This window comes from Melopsittacus undulatus, chromosome 4 (assembly GCF_012275295.1).
Source record: "Melopsittacus undulatus isolate bMelUnd1 chromosome 4, bMelUnd1.mat.Z, whole genome shotgun sequence".
NCBI classification, from domain to species: domain Eukaryota; kingdom Metazoa; phylum Chordata; class Aves; order Psittaciformes; family Psittaculidae; genus Melopsittacus; species Melopsittacus undulatus.
Genome location: NC_047530.1, coordinates 103,375,308 through 103,401,224, shown reverse-complemented (window position 1 = coordinate 103,401,224; position 25,917 = coordinate 103,375,308). Strand labels below are relative to the sequence as shown.

The 25,917-nt window shown below is 39.7% G+C and overlaps 1 protein-coding gene across 1 annotated transcript in view; it reads left to right on the top strand.

The window, feature by feature from the left end:
• Positions 1-24,286, top strand: part of CCDC186 (coiled-coil domain containing 186) — a 36,199-nt gene extending 11,913 nt beyond the window's left edge. Inside the window, exons 2-16 of the mRNA XM_005154515.3 lie at positions 2,074-2,767; positions 5,090-5,216; positions 7,552-7,680; positions 8,618-8,830; positions 10,362-10,481; positions 11,032-11,136; positions 11,442-11,540; positions 12,277-12,363; positions 13,143-13,285; positions 14,794-15,049; positions 15,720-15,909; positions 16,986-17,066; positions 18,313-18,523; positions 19,551-19,770; positions 20,453-24,286. Of these exons, the coding sequence (XP_005154572.2) occupies positions 2,091-2,767; positions 5,090-5,216; positions 7,552-7,680; positions 8,618-8,830; positions 10,362-10,481; positions 11,032-11,136; positions 11,442-11,540; positions 12,277-12,363; positions 13,143-13,285; positions 14,794-15,049; positions 15,720-15,909; positions 16,986-17,066; positions 18,313-18,523; positions 19,551-19,770; positions 20,453-20,536 (2,742 nt within the window). The 5' untranslated portion in view covers positions 2,074-2,090 and the 3' untranslated portion in view covers positions 20,537-24,286. The remainder of the gene's footprint in view (positions 1-2,073; positions 2,768-5,089; positions 5,217-7,551; positions 7,681-8,617; positions 8,831-10,361; positions 10,482-11,031; positions 11,137-11,441; positions 11,541-12,276; positions 12,364-13,142; positions 13,286-14,793; positions 15,050-15,719; positions 15,910-16,985; positions 17,067-18,312; positions 18,524-19,550; positions 19,771-20,452) is intronic.
• The last annotated feature ends 1,631 nt before the right edge of the window (positions 24,287-25,917 follow it).

Here is a 25,917-nt window from a genome sequence, read left to right as displayed (position 1 = left end):
ACCCTCGGATCATTCCAGAGAAAGTGTCAGCAAGAACTTAGGCTAGAGTAACTGCTGTAGAGAAAAATGGTACCTCAGCCTTATACTGATGCAGTCTCTACAGCTGAGTCTGTGGATTATAAACTGCCTGTGACATAAGGGAACAGATACTAGGTGTGTTTTTCTTCCCTCAGCTGCATAATTTGTAAATTCTTATGATTATTGACTCTATTAAATGTACTAGTCTCAAAACATTGGGGTTTCTAACAGCTTTTTAATGAAGTAGGATCTAGTGTGTTCTGCTCCTGTCAACCTGAATGCTGCTTCTTACAGTTATGTTCATTCTCTGCTTGCAGATTGAGATCATCATTGGGTTAGTTTTTTTGGTTGTTTTATTTTGGAATAAGACCCAGTACATTGTGAACTTTCATTACTAGCAGAAGTTATCAAAAAGTAGATAGGTACAAAGAAAGCCACTGTTTTGGCTGCACAAACCAAGTGGGTGAATTCTCTCACATTGACTATCTCTATTCTCAGAGTTCCCTACCGTTTGCTTTCTGGTTCTTATTGGCTTGTTCTGGGTTAGGGCACTGAGATTTTTTGCTTTAAAATCAAGAAAGAAAAGTGGTTTGCTTGTTACTTTAAAATGTAGAATTGTCATTTGATGTTGTCCAGTTGTGGCATGTTCCCTTTCATACTTTTACCCTTATGCTCAGCGTTCCTTATGCTTGCCCCTTGTCAATTAGCTGACATTTAAAGCCCAACTGTTGGTTTCAGATATTAAGTTTTAATTTTATAGTATTTCCTGGTAGAAGCAGTTGGGATGAGGCTACTGCTTTTTTGCTTACCTGTTTTTTATACCCAATATTGAAAGGTGATAATGGTAGCAATTATCAGTCCTGACAGTCCTAACTGGATTCATGTATCCCTCTTTGACCAGCATAAGCCTCGGTACTACGTGATGGTTAATTAGGCAGGACTTGGGAGGAAAGGAGCCAAGCAGTGCAAAGGGTTTGTTTTCAGACTGAGTCAAAGTGCAGGGCATGGAGCTTGTAGCTGTATGACTCAGGCTGTGGGACTGCATGAGAGAAAGCAAGTATGAAAACAAGCTTGGTGTTGCAAGATGGCTTTGAGATGGTTGTTGGAATAGCAGAGTTGAATTTATAAATGATAAATTTGCCTTGGTTTTAGACTAATTTATCCAGTATTGGGGGATATGGTTGCATGTAAAAGTTACTACTGCTGTGGTAAATTTCTGCTAATGGAAATTATATAAGGGCTTCCTGTGCTTTCTAAAAATGCCAGTGGCCTTTGCAGACACCTGACCATCTGGGACTCCTGAAAACGAAGATAGAGCATTATACCCAGGCTCTTCAATAAGAGTTCTGGATATTTGGATCTCAGTATGATGTCCTCCTAATAGAACACTTTCTCCATAGCTTTTCAAGTCCTCCAGTGTCTGCTCTGCAGATCTGCTGCAGACCATCTGTGCTTTTCTACAAGGGGATTTTTGGTTGCTTGAAAGCAGATGGGAAAAGAGAATCTCACCCCCATCCTCCCCCAGCCCCTTCCTTTAGGTTGTTGGGTACAGATACATTTTGCTGTATGGGTGGTGAGCGAGGATGTGACAGTAAGGAAGTTGAATGTTCTGGCTGGATGAGGGAGTCGCACTGTGTTGTAAAAATGAATAAGTCGTGACATGTTGTTGCTTTCAAATCATATATAGGGAAATGAAAGGTCTAAGTCTCGCATATTTTTTGTTATTTTATGTCTGAAGTGTTTTTCAGAAGTGATTTCGTGGAATTTTTGTTGATTTAATTTTAAAAAGCTCTGCTGCTTTCTTGTTGTCTTGGCATTTCCTATCCCATTACTTCCCATTTGCTGTCCTTGGTTTTTCACCTTCTCTTAGAAAAACTTGCATTGGCGCATTTACTAAAAGTCAGGCTGGAAGATCAACGAGCTCTGCATAACAGTTAAGTATCTGAATAATTTTGCCCTTTCAGTTTTGCTTTCCATTAGCCTTTCTTTCCCCTCAGTCTCTTTTCATTGTGATTTTGAGTATAATATGTTGTGTAATGTGAATTTTACTTCTAGATTTCCAAAGGAAAAAGATGGAGGGACATCTACCAGAAATTCAAAGTGTGCTGGAGCCAGTCAGTGTCTCAGATAATGCCTCTTTGGGGTCCCCAGGTAATGAGAAGACTGATGAAAGACCCGGAATGAAGGACTGCTCAAGCATCAGTTATACTGGAGCTGATGCTGGTTTATTGGAAAGGGAATCCAGGTTGTTCCCCTCGGACCAGGATTCAGCAGCTGTTGGCATGAGCAGCAATGGGGCCCTGGCAGAAAGACTGGAGCAGCAGTGTGAAGGGGCAGACTGCTGTGCGAATACATGCTGTGATAGAAAGGTAGAAGGCTCCACAGAACCAGAACAGTTATCTACTGAAGAATTTGAACGGCAAGATCCCAAAACTAACCAGACGGAACAGTCTTTGATGGAAATATTACAGGAGCTAAGGGAGGAGTCTGACTTTGTGAAAAACTCGAGCGATAAAATCTATTCTGAAAGTCCCTATGACACAGACTGCACAAAGAAGCTTATTTCCACAATCCATCAGACTTCCTCACAGGAGGATTTGCTAAAGGAAATAGAGTCTGAACTCTTGTCTACAGATATTCCGAAGGAGCGAAAATCCCCCAATGGTGTGCGGAAGGGTGAACATGCCTTGGCTGTGTTCGAAAAGTGTGTGCAAGAGAAATACCTGGAGCAAGAACAGACTATAAAAAAGTGAGTATTTGAACATGCTCATCACAATTGGAGTCATGTACTGAACAGTTTCGGTTGCATGTTGTGTGCAGCTGCATGCAACATCTTGGTGTGACCCAAGCAGTCTCTTGTGAGTTGTTACAATGATGGTTAATGAGCGTTTTTAATTATGTTCTTTAAGTGAGGAATTATTTCTACTTGTGGCATGTGCTTGTAAATACAAATGTGTGCTTAGATCTCTGAATTACTGTGGAATTTGGCAGGGACTGAATAGCCAACTGTTGAGTTGAATAGCCTGCCAATGTCTGGAACTACTCAAATACTGTAAAAGTAAGGGCGATATAAAAATAGTTCAGGATTCATTCAGTCCATGTATGTCTTTGGAGAAATTAATCTTCATAATCTTCATAATTGCTAACTCACACAATGTACATTTTATTTGAGTATGAAATTGCTTGTTGCTTTTTCAAGTAGTATTCAGTCTCCTGCTATGATACAGCAAAGTTGCTAAGCAGTTCAGAGCTAATCTCTGAGTTGGAAATGTCATACATAAATAAACTACTGTCTTACCTCATTTTATAGGAGGGCTTTTGAAATGCATGGCTGATAAAATTTGCTATAATAAACTGGGCTCAATGGTTCTACCAGGCAGTATACTACATAAAAATACTTGTATCAAAGACAGTTCACTGTTTGATTTCTTCATTCCCCACATGGTGTTTCATATTCTGCTCCCCTTTAGACATTCTTTTTGCTAACAAAATGTGGTCTCTAACTTCAAATTTATTCTGGCTTTCAGAGCTGCAAATGAGTGTCCTGCTCTTCCTATAAGGCACTCTGATACCATGGTTTGGGAGGGAAACCAGGCAGAGAGAGGGATGCCCAGTAGAAAAAGCTCCTCGGCAGTTAACCTCTGACAGAAATAAATGTGAGAGGAAAGTTGATGACAAGAAAGCTTGGGAGTACCTAGTTAAACATTCAGTAATTGCAGAGGAGGAGTGGGAATCTGAAGTGGTGGGTGTGTAAATGGTTGTAATTCCGGGAGATCATAAGTTTAGAAGTTATCTGGGTTTTAATTGTTTACAGTAAACTCAAAGGTAGGTCAGTGGTGTTGGCTATGGACCAATTACTTTCTTAAAGACGTGTCTATTATGTATACATACAGACAGTTTTACATATAAACATGTATTTGGTCTATATTTTTGCCAGCTGCCCCAGCTGTACCCCTTTGACTACTGGGGACTCACCTCAAGAGTGTTAAAACTGCTGTGGAACATTTTATGTTTGGTCCAAAGGGCATTCTGGGTTGGGTTGATTTTTGTCCCTTAGTTCGTGATTAGCAGAATTGCTTGTTGCATTGCTCTGGAAGTGACCCAGTGGTCAGATCTAGGATATATAGCTGAGCAGCAATTGTGTGAATGAAGAATTTGTAATCCTGGAATATTCATTAATAGATTAAAAACCAGATCAGAAGTGCTAAGCTTTCCTGCACTGATGGTTTTGAATTCCTTGTAATTCAGTAGACTAATTTCTTCAGTGATTTTTTGCAGAGGAGGTGAGCTAGAGATGGAAGTGTATGTGTAAAGGGATATTTAAATATCTTGTTCAGGTAAATGCATGCTTCCCACAAATTCATGCAGTTAGTGGCCTAAAATATCCGTCATCTAGCTGTATCTTCAAACATCTAAATGTATTTGAGATTCTTTTCATTCAGCAGTCTGACATTATAGCTTCTGAGTTCTGGGTGTAGCTATCTTTTACTGCAGTGCTAGGTCAGACTAAATATGTCAGCTTCAGCTCAGGCTCTAGACAGCTCAACTGCAAAGGAACAAACTACTGCTGAATAAAATTGAATTTTATAAGGAGCATGAGCACAGATTTTATTGTAGTAGTTATATATTGCCTAGCACTGAAAAAATCAGGTTCTGTCTCTTGCCTGGTTGTGAACTTCAAGGGCTGTTCTGAGCAATCCATGAAATGAATGCAGTATCTGTGTTTCCAGACATTTGACTGTTAGAGCTGAAAGCTATTGTCTTATGACTACCTGAAAATTACTAACATTTGCAGTTCTGTAGCTGCATAGAGGTACCAAATGTCTCATGTTACCATGTGCCATGCAGTCTCAAAATGCTGGAAACAAGCAGTTTCCTCACAAAGAAGATGCTGGTTTAGAATTGTCACAGTGTAGTTCAGATTTGGTTTTGTAAGGCTGTCATGGATTTCACTACTATTTCTGGCTGTGACTCCCAATAGAATTTACAGATTAAAGAGCAAAATCTCAAAACTAAACCCAGCCAAACCCCACCAGTAATGATGTACCTTGGTTTATTTTTTTCTTTACAGATTGATTAAAGAAAATAAAAAACATCAAGAACTTATTTTAGAAATCTGCTCAGAAAAGGACAACTTAAAAGATGAATTGAAAAAACGAACAGAAACAGAAAAGCAGCACCTCAACATTATTAAACAGGTACAGATAATAAACCAGAAGCGCTGTTCAGTGTCAGACCTGTATACGCTGTTAAACAGTGGCAATAGTGACAAGACATCCTTGGCAGTATAGAGAAGGAGAGAATGCCTGTGCTTATTATGCTAAACTTAAGGGGATAAATCTGCTCTTCCATTCCAAGGAATATTCATTAGCTAAAAGCAGATAGTGTCTTTGGATAAATTGACTTTCTACATTCACATCACGTAAATGTTCTGTTTCTGGAAGTCTCTCTTCAAGTCAAGAGAGTTCCCATTTCGTGGGTTGCCCTCATAGGTGAGTCTTGTGTACCTTGGCTTCCTGCTGGAGAAAGTGTATGTTGAAGGCTGTGTCATTTTACAGAGAATGACGCATTCAGTCTTTCATCCTGTTGGGATGATTTATTTCTTGTAGGTAGGCTTAAAGGAGGTCTTAATTTGTCATCTTTATCTTCTGTTAACTGCTGTATCCGCTAATAGAAGTGGCTGGAGGTGTAGTTACAGCAGTTAACAGTATGTGGAAAGTGCATAAAGAGTAGAGGATATTAACTGTGGTCTTGCATGTTATTTTGGTATTCTCAGTTACTGTACACAGGCATTTCCCTAGTGAATTATTAGAACCATGACAGACCAAAGAGGAACATAGAGTGCGCATTTGGGGTGGACTGGTATGAGTAGGGGAAGAAAGGTATCATCATATCAGGTGTCATTGCTTGTTTGGTATAACATTACATGCTTATGTTCCTGCAGTTGGTTGTCCAGCTTTGTACACTGATTACAGCTTAGGAATTTGTCAAGAGAGTACATTTAGAATACTAATTTGTCAAAATACTGCTGATACTACCCTAGTTGTCAGGTTTCTCTGTTAGTGTCTGCATTGCACAGAAATCTGTTCCCAAAGCAGTGTATTGGGCTAGTAGTGATGCAGAGGAATGTGTTCATGTGTGTAAAAGCTTAGTCTGTCTTTTGTTAATGTCAATGAATCTTAAAAATCCATTATGTGACTGAAAATAGAATTGAAAAGTCTTGTTTTTAAGCTGCAAACTGGAATTGCATATGCCTGAATATAAATCAGTATGAGAAGCTTACTCATTCTCTCTTGTCTGTGTTTCCATGATAGCTTCATGAAATCATACAGTGCTGTATCATGCAACAATTGCTTTATCTCATTCTGGGGGGAAAAAACAAATTGTAAGGGAGTTTGTTTTGCTTTCTGGTTGGATAAGTAGGATGGTTGGATTTGTGATATTACATGCTTGCAAGTGATATCAGAAAATACCAGTTTGGATAATACCTTTAAGAGACATCACAGTGAAACACTTGAGGTTTCTTCATTTGTGATGTGTTTTATTGTTACAATTGTGGATTACTGTGTTCTGGTGGCTTTCAAGTCAATGAAAGCTTGGCTGCACTCACAGCCGTAAGCAAACCATAAAGACATGCTTGTACACGTAGAACTTTTGGTATGGGCAGTGATTAATTTGCAGAGCTGAACAGGGTGTGATCAATTTATTGTGTGGTCATAGAAGCATTTGAGGTTTGCTTCCCTTTTATTCCTGCAGCAGTTCAGAGTAGCACAAAAATGTAAGATACTGATCCTGTGTTTTTTTACACCTCACCCACCCCCAAAACCAAGCCAATTTAACTGTGGCGACTTGGCTATCCCCTGGAGCAAGCAGATAGTCGTTAAGGCACAATTTGAACAGCCTTTGGACAGTATTATAGCTTATGTATTCACAACTTGCTCTTGGGCTGCTGCTGCTTGTACTGGACTTGCCTAGCTGTGCAGTGAACACGCACTGGACGTGTTCCAGTTGAACACTGGTAATTATTCTTCAGCTGGATCAGGGCTCTGACTTGCTTCACTAGGTGGCTAAAAATGTGCCAGCACAATGACTAAACACCTCTCTATTTGCCGAGTTATTCTTCAATGATTTAATTCCCAGTTCAGTTTGGATGCATGACTGCTTTGCTGGCATGGTGGAGTATATGGCACAGTGATAGTGACAAAAGGGTGGAAGGTGAGGCAGCTTCAGAGAGCAGCCAGCTCTACTCTGGCATATCAACATTTTGCTGTCAATTTAACTTTTTGTGTAGTAAATTACTGTGCCTAATGTTTTACTTGATGCATCTTCAGTCTTGCTGAAGATGAGAATTGACAACTTTCACACTCATACTGTAATGCAAAGATAGGTGTCAATATGGATAGTTGCAGCTTGACAATGTAAAATACACCTAAATATCTGTTGTAGCTTCTAATGTTGTGTGAAATGTTCTTGCCTGTATGAAACACAATTAAAGTCTAATTTTCTCTGTAATTATGTGATAATGTCTTTTAGCTGGAAGCGAGAATGGAAGAGCTTAATAAAGAATTGAAAGCTAGTAAAGACAAACTTGTAACTCAAGATGCAGCAGCCAAAAATGCTATTCAGCAGTTGCATAAAGAGATGGCCTTTCGAATGGAACAGGTAATATGGAAAACACTTAATTGTTGAAGTAATCTTACGAACAAACTTGGTTCTGGTAGGAAATATGTAGCCTCAGTTGTTAGATAACTGGGTAAGGCAGGATGTTCCAAAATGGCAGCTACCAGCATGAAGTTAAATATATGCTTTTTTGGTGTCATCAATGAATTTTTGAATAGCTGTTAACATTTTAGGGCACCTGATAACTGTTTTTAATGTGTATATTAATCTGTATGGAATTGGACTCTTGAGGCAGTCTCATTTTTCTTGCTTGTAAGCTGATCCTGCTTCAGAAGGAGGTTAAAAAAGGCTGGCAGTGGCTTTTTTCAGTCAGGATATCATGAAATTAATTTTTTTCTCAACTCTAGCACAAAGCTCTTCTTTTGTCTCATGTATTAGTGAAAACAGATTATTTTTTTCACTTCTTAATATCATTATGTCAAGTATTTTGTCTGTTTGAATTCTAAAGCTATATTTGATTCTTTTTCATTATTTTTATTTAATTTGAAGCAGAATTTGCTAAGTGTGGGGTGAGAGGAATCTGCAGAAATAAGACACTGTCTATTGATTGTGCAGTTGGCATGTGGGTGAGGGAAAGCAGAGGACTGGCACTGGGTATTTGCAAAATTATTTTGTTACTGGATCTTACCAAATACACTTGTTTCCTTCTAAAACAACAGATTATATTCCAAGTTGCTAATATATTGATATCTCATTTGAGATGTTTGGCTGTGAAGCTGCAGCTGCTTAGATACAGATTTACTATTAGAAGTATGAGTAACTGCAGTAATTAAGTGGGATATAACGTTAGTCTTTGCAAAGCTGGGCCTTTTGACTCCTACTCTGATACTGTACTGTGATACTGAAAATATCTGGTAGTGTCCTATAAAAGCTAATTATGAAATACAAGATTGATTCCTTCTGTTTTCATGTTTTTAAGGCAAACAAGAAGTGTGAAGAAGCACGCCATGAGAAAGAAACAATGGTGATGAAGTACGTCCGAGGGGAGAAGGAGTCGCTTGATCTCCGAAAGGAAAAGGAGACACTTGAGAGAAGAGTGAGAGATGCAAACAAAGAGATAGAAAAGCATACTAATAAAATCAAACAGCTTTCTCAGGAAAAAGGAAGGTTGCACCAGCTCTATGAATCGAAGGTACTCTAAGCTGTGTGACTTGAGTGAATGATTAAAAGCACTATCAGAACAAGCTTATTGCTTGTTTGCTGTTGGTGGAAGAAACCTTTTTTCTTTCAGTTTGGCTGTACTGCTGTGAAAAACCCCTTTCCTCCAAGGGAAGAAGAGGAAGTTACTGAGTTCTCTTTGCCTTTTTGAAGTTCCTTTTTGTTTTTTCTTGAATATTAGTTTGTGAAGCATGAGGGCTTTTTTTCTTTAACTGAAAAGGCTGCTTGTTGCAGATGCCTGGATCTTGAGGGAATTGCTAGCTTGTTTGGATTTATTTTAAGATTGTAATGGCACTAAATTCTTGTAGTCTCTTGCTATTTTTGTGCGGTTTTGCTCTATATTTTGTGTGCTACTAGAAATTAATAAAGAAGTAATAGGATTTTCCCAGCCCAATTCAAATAATCTACCATTCTTTTTCTAGAAGCTGGTAAGAGATTTTCACCAGCCTCTTAAATTTTCCAGGTCTTCTTTTGTTCTTCTTCATAATTCTATTTCATGTGAAAGACCAAAAAATGGGTTGTAAGGCTCAAATTTTGTTTTGGCCCTCTTCTGAGCAATTGGACTCTGCACAGAAGGGTCAGAAAAATACATCTTAATTCTAAAAGTTAATGTTCCAAAACAAAAATTCACCGCAGTATCCTGTCTCACATGAGCAGGAAGCAGAAGTGCGAGTTCAGGATTCCTAAACAAAACTTAATGTACTCTCTGTCTTCTGAGGATTACACTAGAGCCTTACAGGGCTTGTGCTGCCCTCATATGGTGCTGCTTTAAACTTCTTTGGTAAGATGAGCCTATTGCTTCAGAAACACAGAGTGGAACTTTGACTTGATGCACTGGTTTATGGATGTTGGTGGAAAAGGTTACACTAGCAGTATGCATGTGTTTGCATCCTTCTTGGCACAGGTTAGCGATTTAACTTGCATGTTAAACATAGAATGGTTTGGGTTGGAAAGGACCTTAAAGCTCATCTAGTTCCAACCCCTGCCACAGGCAGGGATATATTCCACTATACTAGGTACGCTTTGCTCACAGTAGGTGCTCACACTAATCTGTACCTGTGTAGCTGGTATTACCATTCCATTAGTGCCACTATTATTTTTCTGTAGTTTTGTATAATATATGATTTTACCACTTCACACCTGTGTTTCCTCATCCTTTTACCAGAAAAGGAACAAAAATAGGGCCATACAGCTTACACAGGAGATACTTATTTTGGGTTGGAACACTATGCCACGCTTTGACTTTTAAAACAAATATGTAACATTGATGTGCACAACGAGTAGCGCAGCCTTACCTTGCTATTCAAACCAGAACACTAATGGGCTTTTTTTCCAGTGTATTATGGGCCAAAGCATTATTGACTGCTCTCAAGAATGTGCATGCTTTTGTAAAATCCAGACATTTAAGGAAAATAAAACCCGGCATTTGACACTTGAGCAGGAGTCTTGTTGTAGAAGCACTGGATGATTTAATACCTAAAATAAAATCCATGACATTTTCATAGGATGCTGAAGCCACTCGACTGAACAGAGAAATAGAAAAATTGAAAGAAGAAATCAATTCTCACGTTATCAAAGTCAAATGGGCTCAGAACAAATTGAAAACAGAAATGGATTCACACAAGGTTAGTGAAGTGGTGCTGATACCATGGTGTGAAAATGTAGTCAGAGGAATGTAGCTGCTATACTGTTTACTTTGTATATATTACTAAAATCTGTTTTTCAAGTGGGTTTTGTTTAATTTGAATGTCCGCAGCAAAAGCCAGAACAGTGCTTTTAAAGATGCTGATATTGAGATGGAAATGTTGAAAAGAGGTGAGAGGGGAATTCTGTTTAATCTGGTGATGAGCTTTAATTTGGGGGTGTTTTTGTTGTTTTTGTGTTTCGTTAATTAACCGTCAGCTTAGTTTTTATGTGATGTTAAATCTGTCATCTGAAAATATTCATGGCACATAATCAGGAGATCCTTTTGTTGTGCTTTCAGTATTGGAACAAACAACATTGCATGAAGTAATAATTGAATGGAGGCAAGGTGAAAAATAATACCAGATGGGTTTTTTTTATTGTTATTTTGTTAATTCTTTCCTGCCTGAAATAGGAAGCTTCTATTATGAGAAATGCTTTTCCCAGATAAAGGTATATAAATAGGCCCATTATTTGCTACTGGTTTTATAGGAAACCAAAGAACGCCTCAAAGATGCAATGACAAAATTAACTGAAGCAAAAGAAGAAGCGGACCAGATCAGGAAAAACTGTCAAGAAATGATAAAAACCTATCAGGTAGGCATGTGTTCTTAGGAGGTGAAATTAGTATTTAGCATTTGAGTCTTTTTTCCTCCCTTTCCATCTTAAGCTGTAGCAGGGAAGAATTATCTTGTGTAAGCTAAAAAGCTGAGATAACTAGTCACTGGTTTCTTAACTTGGAAAGTTGTTAAAAGGGAGAATGGTTCTCCTGATTGACATGCAGTGTGGGGATCTTGCTTGGCACATTTACTTTCTTATATGTGATGTGAAAAGCTGTGTATATACCCAGAAAACTAGAAAGGGGAATGTGAAACTCTCAAACTCTGCTTATATTCTTTTAGGAGTCAGAAGAAATCAAGTCAAATGAATTGGATGCAAAACTCCGAGTAACTAGAGGAGAGCTAGAGAAACAAATTCAGGAGAAGTCTGATCACCTGGAGGTAAGTGTGGGGTGTGGGGAGACAAGTCGGCAACTTAGTAGTTAGAGAATGCCATGGATGTTTAATGTTGAAAATCAGTATTTTAAGATGCTTGCAATTTTTGGCCTTATACTACATCCTATACTACTATACTTACATCCTAAGGGTTTGCTTCCAGCTCTGTTTTTTGGAAGATTTTTTCAATTACCCTGGATTCACTTACTGAAAATGAAGTTATAGGAAACATATGATATGATGAAGGTGAAGTAACTGCACTTTGATTTATAAACATGAGTCTTGCTGTAATTTAGAGTACAAATTTAGATGACAGGCAGGCCTTTCTCTGACTGGTATTTGACCAAGCTATGTGGCAAGGAGAGACAGGTTTTGTTCTGTGTAGAAATCTGCTAGTCCAGAAGCTGAATTCTCCAATGATTTAGTACCTGCTTACAGCTCAGATGTGCATATGCTATCATCAGAGTTAATCAAGTGTCCTTTTGCCTTGAACTTTCCTCGGGGGCTGCTGTGGCATAGATTTGTACACCTAAAACCGGAGTCTGTAATCTTACTTTTGTTCTCTTTTCTTTTGAGAATAAAGAAGCTTTTAGGCTTTGATTTTTGAATAAGTAAAACAGACCTTTAGGGTACATGTTCTGCCTCAAGTCCCTTCAGCTGTTCTGGCCTGCATTGGCTTGGATATTTTTGAGATGCCACTGTCCATTTCAGTTTCTCAAGGAGCTTCTCACTCTTTAAAAAGGTGCATCATGCTAAAATAAAAGAACTGGAAGACTTGAAGAGGACATTTAAAGAAGGCATGGATGAGCTTCGAACGCTGAGAACAAAGGTAATGTGTGCTCTGTTGGGTTGCAGTGGGGCTAAAGGCATAGTGTCAGATTTTGGAACATGATCATATTCAATCTGTTAATTGTATTTTACTTCTTTTGGAATAAATGGTGTGACTAGACTGGCTGACTTGAGACTAGTAGTAGTATGTAACTGTTGACTCTGGGTAGCCTTTCTCAGCATGTTTCAGTTGATCCATAGTACAGTGTGTTGTTTCGTGGTACATATCTTGTTTGACTGAAAAGTGGGGAGGAACATTTTTGTAAACATCTAGTAAATTTAGTAATTTTGGAGAAAGAAAAAAATACTTGTAAACTCTTCCCACCTATGAAGTCAGTTCTGTAGAGTACATGCAACCTCTGGTAAGGAGTATGTACAATTGATAACTTCTGAACAATCGATAGATCAGTGTGCCAGTCCCTCTATCCACAGCAGGGATTTGACTCAAAAGGATCTTAGAAAAAAGGATGAAGACATAATATGGGGTTGGTCTGGTAACTGGGGAAGAGTGATGTCTTTGCATCCTTGTCCATTAGACTGATAAGTTTGAGGGTTTTGACAAAATAATGTTAATCACGCTTGTTTGATTTGATTATTTTTTTCTTTTTTGTCTGTTTTAATCAAAAATACTTCTAAAATGTTCTAAGCTTGGCTTAGAGCCACCAAAAATGACAGGAGCTCTGTATAATAATTTAGACGTTTGAGCAGAATGAGTCAGTTCTGAAGTTTGGGAGAATAAATAGCTTCTGATTTATTGTTATTTTTTTTTCTTCTATTTAGGTGAAGTGTCTGGAGGATGAGCGCTTAAGGACAGAAGATGAGTTATCCAAGTATAAAGAAATCATTAATAGACAGAAAAGTGAAATTCAGAATTTGCTGGACAAAGTGAAAACTCTGGATCGGCTGCAGGATCAGCATCAGAGGTACAGCTGTGCACTTTGGGGAATGGTTTAAAAGATTATCTGGGATATGGAAAGTTTTTCCTTACTGAAATTATTGATGCTTTGATTTGAAGAATCCCTTTCCTAATGTAAGTGTTTTTTCTGCTCTAAATCAATATTGCTAGTACTGGAGATAAACCTTGGCAGCCTCTTTATTAGACAAGAGGATTAAGACTAGTTAATCTAATTTGATGTCTGCCTTTATTACATTAAGTGCTTGCTTTCTGGCATACTCTATGGGAAGTTAGGTCTTGCAGGTGTTTACCCAGTGCTTGGTTTATTAAAAGACTGGGGAAAAAGCAGCTAAACTGGAAAGATAAATTGCTTGGAAATTGTGGTGGATGAATTAAAGTATTTCACAAAAATAATTTGATATATTTGCTATTTTGCAGCATAAATGGCTGAAATAAATCAGTGCCGCAGTTGTTCAGTTTTAAGTCTTCTGAAATGTGGAATTAGCCTAAAAAAACCTAAAGGCAGGGTGCAGTACATCTGATGTCATCCTTTGGCAGTCCAATGCTAAGTGACTTCTGTGATTAACCACACAAACTCCTTGTAGCTGGAAGAATATAACTTACAGCAGTGGAGTTCTAGCAGAATTCCGTTACTTAGTTTTGCTAAATTATAGTTCATTTTCAGAATAATAATGATTGGGATTGCCTGAACCTCACCTCTGCTTGAAGAAACATGTTGATATGAGATTTAAGTTTGAATATACCCAGTACCCTGTGAGAAGTTAGGGGTTTTTCTGCTGCTGTTGGAAGATAAGGTTTTAGAATGGTGTAGGAAATCCTATGATTGAAGTAATGAAATAATATTGTAAGAGCAAATGAGATGAGGCAATTTTTAGTCTGTAACTGTATTAGCTGTTTAATTTTGGAATTAATCTCACTCACTGAAAGATAGGCTGTATCTTCAGTTACAATTCTTTCTCAAATGGATTGCAAGTGATAAAGTGTCTCCTAATGGGAGTGCTTCAGTAGAAACAAGAACTGTTTTGTAGAGGGATAGTGGAGTGAGACAGTCCTTTGAATAGAGCTGCACTGCTTGGATAAGGGTGCTTGAGAAGTCACTGTACTGCTGTCCTGGAGAAGCTCAAAGCTGGAGTATTTCCCCATCTCTTAAAGACAAGTCCTTTTACAGACTACCTTTGGGTTTGCAGACCTTCCTCTTCCCTACAGGATGTTGTTTGGAGGATTTTATTTATACCCTATACTGAAGCTTATGAAGTGAAATACAGAGAAACAGTCTTCCTTGAGGAGACAGACAGCTACCCATTGTTCTGTGGGATACAGGTATCTGTCACATGTCATGAAATGGAATCTGCAAACTCCCTTGGCATTTAGAACGATCTGGTCACTTGACAGATGGCCCAGCATCATTAATTATTTCTCTGTCTTATTTGGTCTTGACCTAAATGCTTTTATTTCAATAAAGTTTTGAATCTTTAAGCTCAAGTTGTCCCTAATGAGATACAATTGTTTTGACAGAGATGAGCAAGAAATCAGTGCTTTAAAGGAGGAAGTAGATGGTTTCACTTCTCTGATTGCTGATCTTCAGAAGGACATTGAAGGTAGTCGGAAAAGAGAATCTGAGCTATTGATATTCACTGAAAAATTAACCAGTAAGAATGCACAGCTTCAGTCTGAAAACAATTCCTTACAGAGCCAGGTGGATAAGCTTTCTTACAGTGAAAGAGAGCTGCAGAATCAGCTGGAATGTGTTCAACAGACTAAAGATGATCTGGTGAGTACAGCACACAGCTTGTTTTTTGCACTAGTAAGATGTCTGATACCGATAAAAGAGGTGGCACATGCATTCCACCTTGTATCTTTACTTACCTGACCACAGTTGCTCACTGAGTTTACCAGTTGAATAGAATAATAGCAGCGGGATGTGAACACCTCATGTTCCTAAGGGAAAAGAAATCCTGAGGCACACTACACTGGAATGAAGGGGTGTTACTGTGGTTCTCTTTCTGTCTGTCTTGGAATACAAAGTTGTTCTCTTGTGCAGCTGTCATTGAAACAATCAAAATGTAATTTCAGAAACTTATCACTGTGAACTGTGTCTTAGGTCTTATTTGTACTATGAGATAAATGTAATTTTTAGTAAACTCAGTGTGTCATGGAGTGTAATGTGACTGCACTGTACAGCTCTCTATAGCCATTCAGATGTGTAGACTCCTTAACTACCTCAAAAACATCTGCATGATGTACTGTATTATGCAATACAGAATAGTTCAGGAGTCTTCCTGCACTGTTGCACTGTGCTGAATATCCATTTGCAATGGTAATCTTTAGCCTAAATAATAAATGTAAAATGTGAATGATTCTGAGGTGAAAAGTGCAGGGTTTTGTATGGTTAAGCTGGAGCCTTTTTTTGTATATGACTGAAAATAAAACTGCAATTTCAGGCGACCAGGTTACAGAAGGAGCAGGATCAGCGAAAGGTGGAAGTTGAGACGCTACAGGCTCAACTGGCTTCAGAGCAGAAAGAGCTAGCAGCACTGAAGACCCATGTGGATGAACTGAAAGATGAACTGGCTACCCAGAAGCGCAAGCATGCAGCAAACCTGAAAGATCTTGCAAAACAACTTCAGCTAGGTTGGAATTATTCTTGGTTATAATGAGTCAGCTCCCTCTGTAGCCCACTGCAGTGTCTGGTAGAGATGAGGGTCCTGTCTGTGTAGTTTGAGTGTGGCACATCAAGCTCTCCCTGTTTCTAAAGACAATGAGAGTGAGTGAGCAAGTTAAATCTTGTAGAGTAGAAACTGCAGTTCAGGAAACAATCCTTAGTGCCAATTTTCAGTCTTAAATGCAACTTCTGAAATTGGCTTAGACATAAAAAGAAATATTTGTTTTCAGTAGAGCTTGGTCTTTGTTATCACATATATGACTACAGAAATGTCACTGTGGGTATATATGGATCCTGGTCTGTAGGAGTACATTCAGAAGTTGCTAGAAGTTTCTTACTTGCTGTGACTGTATCAGGAATTGCTGGTGACAGTTATTTTTTTTAGTATATTTAACAGGTTTTTAAAGATAGGTATGGAGAGACTGATGACTAATTCTGTCAACAAGCAGAAGTCATTAAATACCCAATAATGCATATGCTCTGAATGCAAATAGATTTGGATATCAAAACCTTGCACAATGCCAAGAGGATCTCTTCTCCGAAATAGTTCCTCAAAAGAGTTCCATATCTTTTCTTGTACATAGATGAACAGTTCTGCACTTTCTGTCTTCATCCCTGCTGAACCGAGTGGTGCTTCTGGCACAAGTGCTACACTCAGTTCCCAGTAGTGATACAGCTGAGAAATCTCAGAACAGAGTTGCCATTCTGTCATTTGTTAGCTATTTACAGGGGGGTCCTATTCAAAAGTAAAATCAAATTTAAGTCTTACTGTTCCCAGTTAATCCTATGGATGACACCTTCAACTAACAACTGCTGCAGGGTGTAGGGATTGTTGTGGCTGTTGCATCTACGTGCTTCATGGTTGAGGCAAGGAGAGGACAAGAGCTGCTTAGGGGGTTTTCTGAGTTATTACCTTTACCTTTTAGTTGTCAAGCCCTGTTAAATCAGTGCAGATCAGAGACAACTCAAGGTTTTGTATACTGGGTAACACTGATACTTGGGTTTTAATCTGCTGTTGTTAACCATCATTTTGTTATACTTTTAGCACGGAGGAAATTGGATCAGATGGAAAATGGTAATTATGACAAAGAAGTCAGCAGCATGGGGAGCCGTTCCAGTTCATCAGGTAATATAGCACATAGCAGGGCTGCCAAAGCAATCCTTTCATCCTAATAAGGTTGCCATGGCGTGCTGCCCCAAGCCTTGCTCTTTCTGTGCTTGTGCAGCCTCCCAGTAAAGCTGACAAAATAGCCTTTAAGCAACAAAATGCACTTGCCGAATGCAGTTGTAGGCTCTTACTCTTATTATGAGATTAAAGTTTAGTGTTTATAATGTTTGTGTTCTTGCTCTTTTTCAATGCCTACCTTTTTTACTTTGTTGCTTTTGTGTTCAGAGGGCTCCATTTTATAGAGGACCCTCATACATACTGCCAGAGGCAAAGCAAAGATGAGCAATGGCTTCCAACCTTGTTTAATTGCACTATTGACAGTTGCAACTGTGTAAGTGAGAAATCAATTGGCATGTTTAGAGGCATCGGTGTATCTGTGTCAAATTCATTACTTTCTATCCAGTTAGAAGTGGTTATTTTTAGCACTGGAAACATATCCATTTTCTTCCTTGATATCTTTGGGTTTTAAGTTGGGTTAGTTCTGTCCAGGTGTCCTGTAATCTCAACTGTATGAGAGAGAGAAGTACATAGAAGAAGACGAAGAAAATAAGATACTTCAAGCTCTAAGTTACCAGTTTTGCAGAGTGTTTATATGTAGGGCTTTTGTCAGTCAGTATGGTTTTCATAGTGCTGCAATTTTAGCGGACCAAAACATAGAATCATAGAATCAACTAGATTGGACAAGATCTTTAAGATCATCAAGTCCAACCATTACCCCAGCACTGCTGGATCCACTAAACCGTGTCACTGAGCGCCTCATCTACATGGTTTGTGAACACTTCCAGGGACAGTGATTCCACCACTTCCCTGGGCAGCCTGTTCCAATGCCTTATCACCCTCTCTGTGAAAAAGTTTTTCTTAATATCCAGTCTAAACATGTATGCTTAAAATCAGCTCGGTTTTGTACAAAGGAATATTAATGACTATGAAGGTATTTATGCATGAGTAAGTATTACTGAAGCAAGCACACTTATGCTAAAGGAGCTATGCCAGTGCTAGGGGACTGTATTGCTGATTCTGCATGTAGCACTTAAATGTTAAGGGCTGTTCATATAAAACCTCACTAACATATAAGGGAAACTGACATTCTGAAGGAATCACTTTAATCTTCTGAAATGTAATGAATTCATACACTGCACTGATAGAGACATTTTGCCTGGTATGAAAACAAAAAGAGCTTTTACAAATACAAATGTATTGGCAGGGTCCCTGAACGCACGCAGCAGCAATGAGGATCGGTCGCCTGAGAATACTGGATCTTCAGTAGCTGTGGATAGTTTCCCAGAGGTGGACAAGGCTGTCTTGGTTGAAAGAATACTAAGGCTGCAGAAGGCACATGCTCGAAAGAATGAGAAGATGGAGTTTATGGAGGATCACATTAAACAACTGGTGGAGGAAATCAGGAAAAAAACAAAGTATGTTCCAAGTCCTGTTAATGCAGTTTTTCAGTGTTGAGCTGGTGCATTAGACAAGTATTCTGGATTTTATCTAAGACAAGTAATGGAATGAAAATATTTAAAGCAATAAAAATATTGCCGTGACAGTAGATCTTAAAGGTAAGATTAGTCTTGGGGTATTTTTGATTATCCTTTCCCAGCAGTTACAATAATTGCATATTGTCTATTACTAAGTATTTTCAGGAGGAATAGACTGGTGCAAGTGGGTTTTTTTGGTAGCAAAGTGGTCACCAGGTGGCTGATTCGAAGTGGACTGCTGCCACTGGCTAACAGGAGAGTCTGTTCTTTTTGTGTGCTTAAAAGGGTGCTGATTGTGTCTGTTTTGGAAGGAGAATCTGCATAATTCCAGGTGGTAGTCTGGCATGCCTGTCAAACAAACAGTGCATCTGAGCCAGAGGTGGTCAGGATTTAACATGAAACAATATTCCATTTACATGGAAGTCTCATGGAATCTCATCTTCTGCAACTTCGTTTAGGAGGGGAAGAAACTGTGGCATACACCTTCCTCTGGAAAGTCCAGTTACCTGTTAAGTATAGCCCTTGCTTAAGAAGCCTGTACATTTGTGCCCATCTGGTGCCATTTAATAAACGTGATCACAGCTCATGAAGGTTCTTGAGCAGAGACTTGTCTCATCTGTAGAAGGCTTAAGATTCCCTGTCATAGAATCATAGAATAGTAAGGGTTGGAAAGGACCTTAAGATCTGTCCAGAGTCTTTCAACAAAGTAAAGGCGTTTTTTTTCTCCAGTGGATATAGTACTTCCTAAGAATGCTTCTATATATGTAAACCTTGTGCTTTGTAGTGAGGCAGCTTACCAGCACCTCCTATAGCTATTTTGGTATCCCAGGTTTTCCCTGACCTAGAAACTGCGGTAGTTGATTTTTACTGCCTTATTCTTCTACCAGGAATCCAAAGCTACTTCAGTGTCTGATTTTTATTGCCTTGTAATGCTGGGATTTTCCTTTCAAATATTTCTCCTCCCCAGAATTATTCAGAGCTACATTTTGCGGGAGGAAGCTGGAACGTTGTCATCAGAGGCCTCTGACTTCAACAAAGTACACTTGAGTAGACGGGGCGGGATTATGGCATCTCTGTATACATCACATCCTGCAGATAGTGGTCTCACCTTGGAACTCTCCTTAGAGATAAACAGGAAGCTACAGGCTGTGTTAGAAGATACGTTACTGAAAAATATCACATTGAAAGTGAGTAGCTGCGCCAGTTATCCCACATGTTCTTGGGGTTTTGAGATACTGCCTTCAATGAGATACACGCTGTTAAAAGGAGGTGGCTTTTCAGAGCCAGCTCACTGTGAATAGGTGCTGCTGATAGCATTGGGTTAAGGTTAAGGGAACATAATTGATGCTGAACATCTGTTTTGGGAACCCTGTAGTATGCTTCACTAATGAATTGCTTCTTGAAACAAATTGTATGCTGCCTGTGCAGGAAGGGGTCTTTCCATGCTTTCCCTCAGTGAAATGGAGCCAGGGGCACAGTCTCCCTGCCTGGCCCTGCTGGGGCAGTGTGTCTGCTGCAAGGGAAAGATGGCAGGCTGGGAAATGTTGTGCAGGCTGCCAGCTGGACTGCAGTGTTCTGCGGGAGTTGGAAATCTCTTCCTATAATCATCATTTCCCTTGAATACTATACTTTCTAGATAGCTTGTAGAATATTAGTAACTGCAAAAAAAAGACTTGCTGAGAGCTTTGCATCTTTTATTGAAATGGGCTTGGTTTCCTCCAGCTTGCCTAATCATTTGTGCTTGTTCTGGATACTTGAAAATAACAACCTGCTGACATATAAACAGTAATTTTAACTTCTTGGTGCGTTTTGTGCTGACTTGCTTTCCCTGTATAACTTATCCTATCCTTTTTTTTTCCACCCTCAAAGGAAAACCTTCAAACTCTAGGAACAGAAATAGAACGGCTTATTAAACACAAGCATGAACTGGAACAGAGAATAAAGCAGACATAACTAAAACTTCTGTGGAATAACCAACATGAAGATGCAGAAAAGGCAGGTGCTACAGACCACTCTTTTTTACATTTTCCCTGGAACTTTGTGGCCTGCCAGCACAAGCATCTGCTATTTTGCATATACAACCTTTAACCCTCCAGGCTAACTTGTGTGAGAGATCTACAGGGTTTGGCCTCAACATGGTTCTGTCTCCCCAGTACCAGCCTGAGGTGTTGCCGATTTTCACTACACACTACATTTATCTAACCCTTTTGTTTGCAATGCCATACAGATGCTTTGCAGTGCATACTGTGTTTTGAGTGAGTTGCAGTAAGACTTTAATTCCTGCACTGTATAATGAATCAGTCTCTTAATGATGGAGCTTGAAAAAATAAGACCAATTATGTCTTAGTTGCTGTGGAGCATATCCAGTGTTACTGAGCTTTAAGGGCTTTCAGACATCATTTCCTTTCTTGCATATTTCTGATATTTAGGTTGATGAAGCATTTCTGACATTCGCATGGAAAAATGCTTTGTCACAAAACTTTGTTTTTAAATGGTGGCCATGATATTGCGTATTTTCTGCTTTAGATTAACATTCAGCTGGTCAATTTCTTTAGTCAAGAGAAGTGAAACTATGGGATTAAGCAACTTTCTGAATCCTTTGAGTGTGTGTAATTGAAACAAATTGAAACACTGAAAAATCCTGTAAATTAGACACATTGATCTAAAGACGTCTGACAGTAGATAGCTGGTTAATGAAGTTCTCTGGCTTTCTGCATAACTAACAGTATTTTAAAAGTAGGAGCTTTAACTGCCCACTTGTATGTATGTACAGGCAGACATCATGATTGCATTTGTTTATAGAGACAAATGGAAGCTAACTAAATTTTCTGGTTAGACCAGCCAGTGAAAGTAATGGTAAGAAATGGGAAGTACATCTAAATGGGATTTTAATCTGTTGGACTGTGAAATCTGGGTGACTTCTTAATTTTACTATTGTGAAGAATTAGGTGGTCAAAATGGCACAGACACAACTGTTATTTAGTCCTTCAGTGGCTGAGAGGGTGATGGAGGGAAGAATATCAAGGTGACAAGATTCTGGTTAGTCACAACATCATGTTCACATTTGAATTCTGGGATAAGTAATTTACAGGATATATTTATTCCAGCAGTAAATGTATAGTTTCTTTATTCATTGCCTTTTGACCAAAATAAATTGACCAGATCACAGTGTAAATAGGTACTTTGGGGTTTTTATTAAATACCTAAACTTCCCATTATCATGAAAAAAGATTCAATGTAAATTTACTATAGCAATGCTTTAGCTATTTTAATTAGGAAGGATACAGGGAAGGGGCACTGGGAATCTATGTTAGTGCAGGAACCATTTGAATCATACACAAAACAAGGGCCTGAATCCAGCGCACAGGAGGATAATTTCTCAAAGCATCTCAGTGACTTAGGGATGTGTACTCCATTTTCAGGTGCCACCGAGTCACCTGAGCTTTGTAATGAACCAAACTGACCAAGAAGAGTCTCATTTGGTTTGAATAGTTTGATTCAGGACAGTGCCACTTCCTTTTTACTTTAAAGATTGGCATCTCCGAAAGTCCTTGTGGGATCAACACCCGGTTTGTGGTCCAGAAGAGCTTCAAGAGTCTTGGATAGCAGGTCCTTTCGGTGTCAAAGGGTTAAGTACTTTATACAGGGGGTTGGAAACAAATGATTTAAATCCTGACTGATCATTGTAGAAACTGAGTCTTTAATCTGGGTGGGTTTTATACGTCTATTTTTCTAATTCCTGAGAGCATTATCTGAAGTGTTAGGGAATTTGGACCAGTGCAGTCATGGGACTACCTCTGCTTTACTGTTGTTTAAGTGAGGGGAAGAGGAAGATACCTGGCTCTGCTGAAACAGATTTGTCACCAGCTTCCAGGAAGTGAACAGACAGTGACTGAACTAGACCTGCTGAAAGGAAGTATCTAGAGCAGTTTGCATGTCAAAACATAGCTTAGCTCTTGTATGTTTGTTTTCATGTAATGTACCAGCTCTCTGCATATTTTCAAGCGTTCAGCTGAATGACTCCAGTATTTTAGATACCATGTTAATACTTTCATCATTTAATGTATGTTCTCCAGGTGTACAATGTAAATGAAGGAAAGGTGTGGTGCAGATGGAACAAGTGCAATGACATTGTGGAAACTTATTTCTTTTTGGCATGGTTGTTTTTAGTTTTTAAGTTATTTGAGCAACCCAGTTAGCTGTCCTCCTGCCCTGCTGGAAATGCTGCTTCCTCTCTCTGTAGCATTAGTAGCTTCTCATGCTTTTTCTTGGTTATGGAGACACACAAAGCAGCCAAAATACCACATTATTTTCATGGACTGAAGTCACCTTCTACAGGTGTTCTCTAAGCATACCCCTTACAGATGGGAATTTCACTCTAACTTGCACATTGGCAAATGACTATCCATCAAACCCAGAATGCAAGGAGTAAATACATTGGTGGGTCAGCCAGCAACTTTGCTTCACAGTGTTGCTCATTTCTGAGAGGTAGTGTTGTATTAGCCTGAGAAATGTTGCTGGCAAGCCAGCTGCCTGTAGATGTCAGGGGTGTAATGGTGTTGGTGCAAGTAACAAGAACACTTCCTCTGAAAGATGGGGTTTTATGGGGTGGTTCAAATACGTGAGCAGTAGCTGGTGTGCAGGGTTTGTGAGTGTAGGGCTTGTGTAGCAATCACATTTCACTTACCTTTGTGTTGGAAACTTTATATGATGAACCTGAGATTGGAAACTGTCCTCAAATAAACTGACTTGTAGAGATAAATGATAAACTGATTTTGAAGGCAGTCTGGAGCAGTTAGCTGCATAGTTGTCACTGAAATTCAGTGTCCATTAGACATGGAACTGCCACAGGCTGCTTTGGAAAATCCCAAGCTTGTAGCTACTTGTATCCTACAGGCTGAAGCATCTCTTTCTTAAATACTCAGGGTGCTCTTGGAATTCCAACATCACACATCCAGATGTTGTTAGAGGCCCTACAGAAAAGCTGCCTATGCTTTTATACCCCTCTCTAAAATCCATCATGTTAGTGTCTAAAGCCAAACCCTCTGAACTGAAGAGTATCATTTTATGCTATAGAAATCAGTGGCTCATTGTCACATAGACTTGTGCAATAGTCCACAAAACAACAGGGGTCAGTTTGTTCCTTGGATACATTGTCATCATCCTCTGGTTGCTGCCAACACCTGCAATATCCGGCTGATAAAACCGAAGCTACTCTTCAGATACTTTTCATCACAGTATTTTGGTTCATAACTAAAAAGAAGTGAAAGGAAATCAGAACTCTGGCTTCTGAGTGTAAATCTGGGAGCCCGCATGCTGCAGAGAGCCCAGTTTAGGAAGGGGCTCAGGGAACAAGATCTGTCCTTCTGTCTATGGAAAACGGCTGTGATGGTAAACAGCAGCAGTAGGTGGCACTAGAAATTGGCGTTCCGTGTCTCCACAAGGACCTGAAACCTGGCAGAGGGCAGACAGAGGGAGCTGGGTGGTGGTGAGATATTTTCCAAGATGGATGGGGGTTTTCTTCCCCCTTTTGTGTTTTAACTGAAGCTGCATTGAATCTTCCAATATATGTATGTTGTTTTAATATACACAGAATGTCTATTGATTTAATTTTGTAGATACCCATTTCTGTATAAAGTTTTTGAAGATACCACTATACTTTATGTATATATTGTACTTTGAAATAATAAACATGCAAATGTATGGAAGTCTGTTTGGGGCTGTGGGTTGTACCGTTGTTCACTGCTGCCTGACTCTAGGTTGTGCTGATATCTGTCAGTGAAGACCTGTGGTGGTGGATAGTCATTTTCAGTGGGTGGGAGCCTCCCCTTCTTCCTCACCGGGCTTCTCTGGGTAAGCTGTGCCACTGTCTCACCACTCATAATAAGTAAAAATACCTAAACTGAATCTGTTCTTTGTCAGTTTAAAGCCATCCCCCTGGACCTGTCCTTACATGCCCTTTAAAAAACTCCCTGTCCAGATTTCTTGTCTGCCCCTTTTAGGTATTTGAAGACTGTTATAAGGTCTCCCCTGATACCTTAAAGCAGCTGAACTGCCAGTGATCTGTTCTTACCAGGAGCGGATCTAAGTACACAGACCTACGCGGTTATTGTCTGTGGGTTGGAGGCGTTGCTACTACGCACAGCTCGGCAGCCCTCGCTCCGTTGCAGTATGTGAACAAGAGGTGGCAGTGCATCTCTGCCGCATACCTCTGCACCTCAGAGCCCAGGAGGATGGGGCTGCACACCTTCCATAGCATCACAGGCTGGTTTGGGTCAGAAGGGACCTTAAAGATCCAACCCCCTGCCATGGGCAGGGACACTTCCACTAGAGGAGGTTGCCCCAAGCCCCTGTGTCCAACCTGGCCTTGAACACTGCTGGGGATGGGGCAGCCACAGCTTCTCTGGGCACCCTGTGCCAGTGCCCTCAGAGGAAAGAACTGCCTAATGTCTAATCTAAACCTCTTGGGAACCTGTGTGAGACTTTTCCACCCTAAGGAGAGGTGATAGGTGTGCAGCAATTCAGAACTGCTGTGAGCTGCTGCCAGTCCCTTGAGTCTTTCTTGCCCTTATGTACTGTGAATTTGGCAGTCCCAGTAGCAAGGGCTGATTCCCTTGGCTCCACATTTGGGATGCTGTTTGCTGCTCTGGTTCAATTGAAGAAACCTAATGTGCTTTGGGTTTTGGCCATGATAGTATTGCTTTAGCAAAAACAACAAGAAGTGATGCTGTCAGGTTGCTGGCTGTTCACTGCGCCTATGCTTATGTTAATCTGAGATTGCCCTTGCAACCTGGTTATAGGGAGATAGAAAAGAGGACAAAGGGAGGAGATGAAGGGGATATTTACAGAGTTGATTCTGTTCTCTCCAAGAGTACTTTAAATGAGAGAAGGAGGTATCCCCTTTTCTGTTGGAATTTAATGTCGAATTACCACTACCTTCCTAGGTGAGGGCTCCCAGTAAGTGTTCTGGTTACTGTTACCTCTATGAATTGTTTTGCAGTTCACTCTTTTCCTTCCAGACTTTTCCACTGAGCAGACACAGCTCTTTGTGGCAGATGTGACCAAAACCCAAGGCTGAGGTTTTGCTCCCCAGGCCACTTACACTGCTGTTTAGAAACAACAGCCTGAAGCTGAACTTCCTCAAGTGCTTATTTTGGCTTTGGTGGTGTTTGCAAGTACAACTTCTCACCCTGTTCTTCAGTGAGGTCTGTGTTTCAGGCTGACACAGCACAGCTCTGTGCAGAGGAAGGGTTCTCATGCCATGTTAGTGTTCAATACTTACCCCAGTAAGTAAGCCAGTCTGATACTGGAGCTTTTGGGTAATAAATACATAA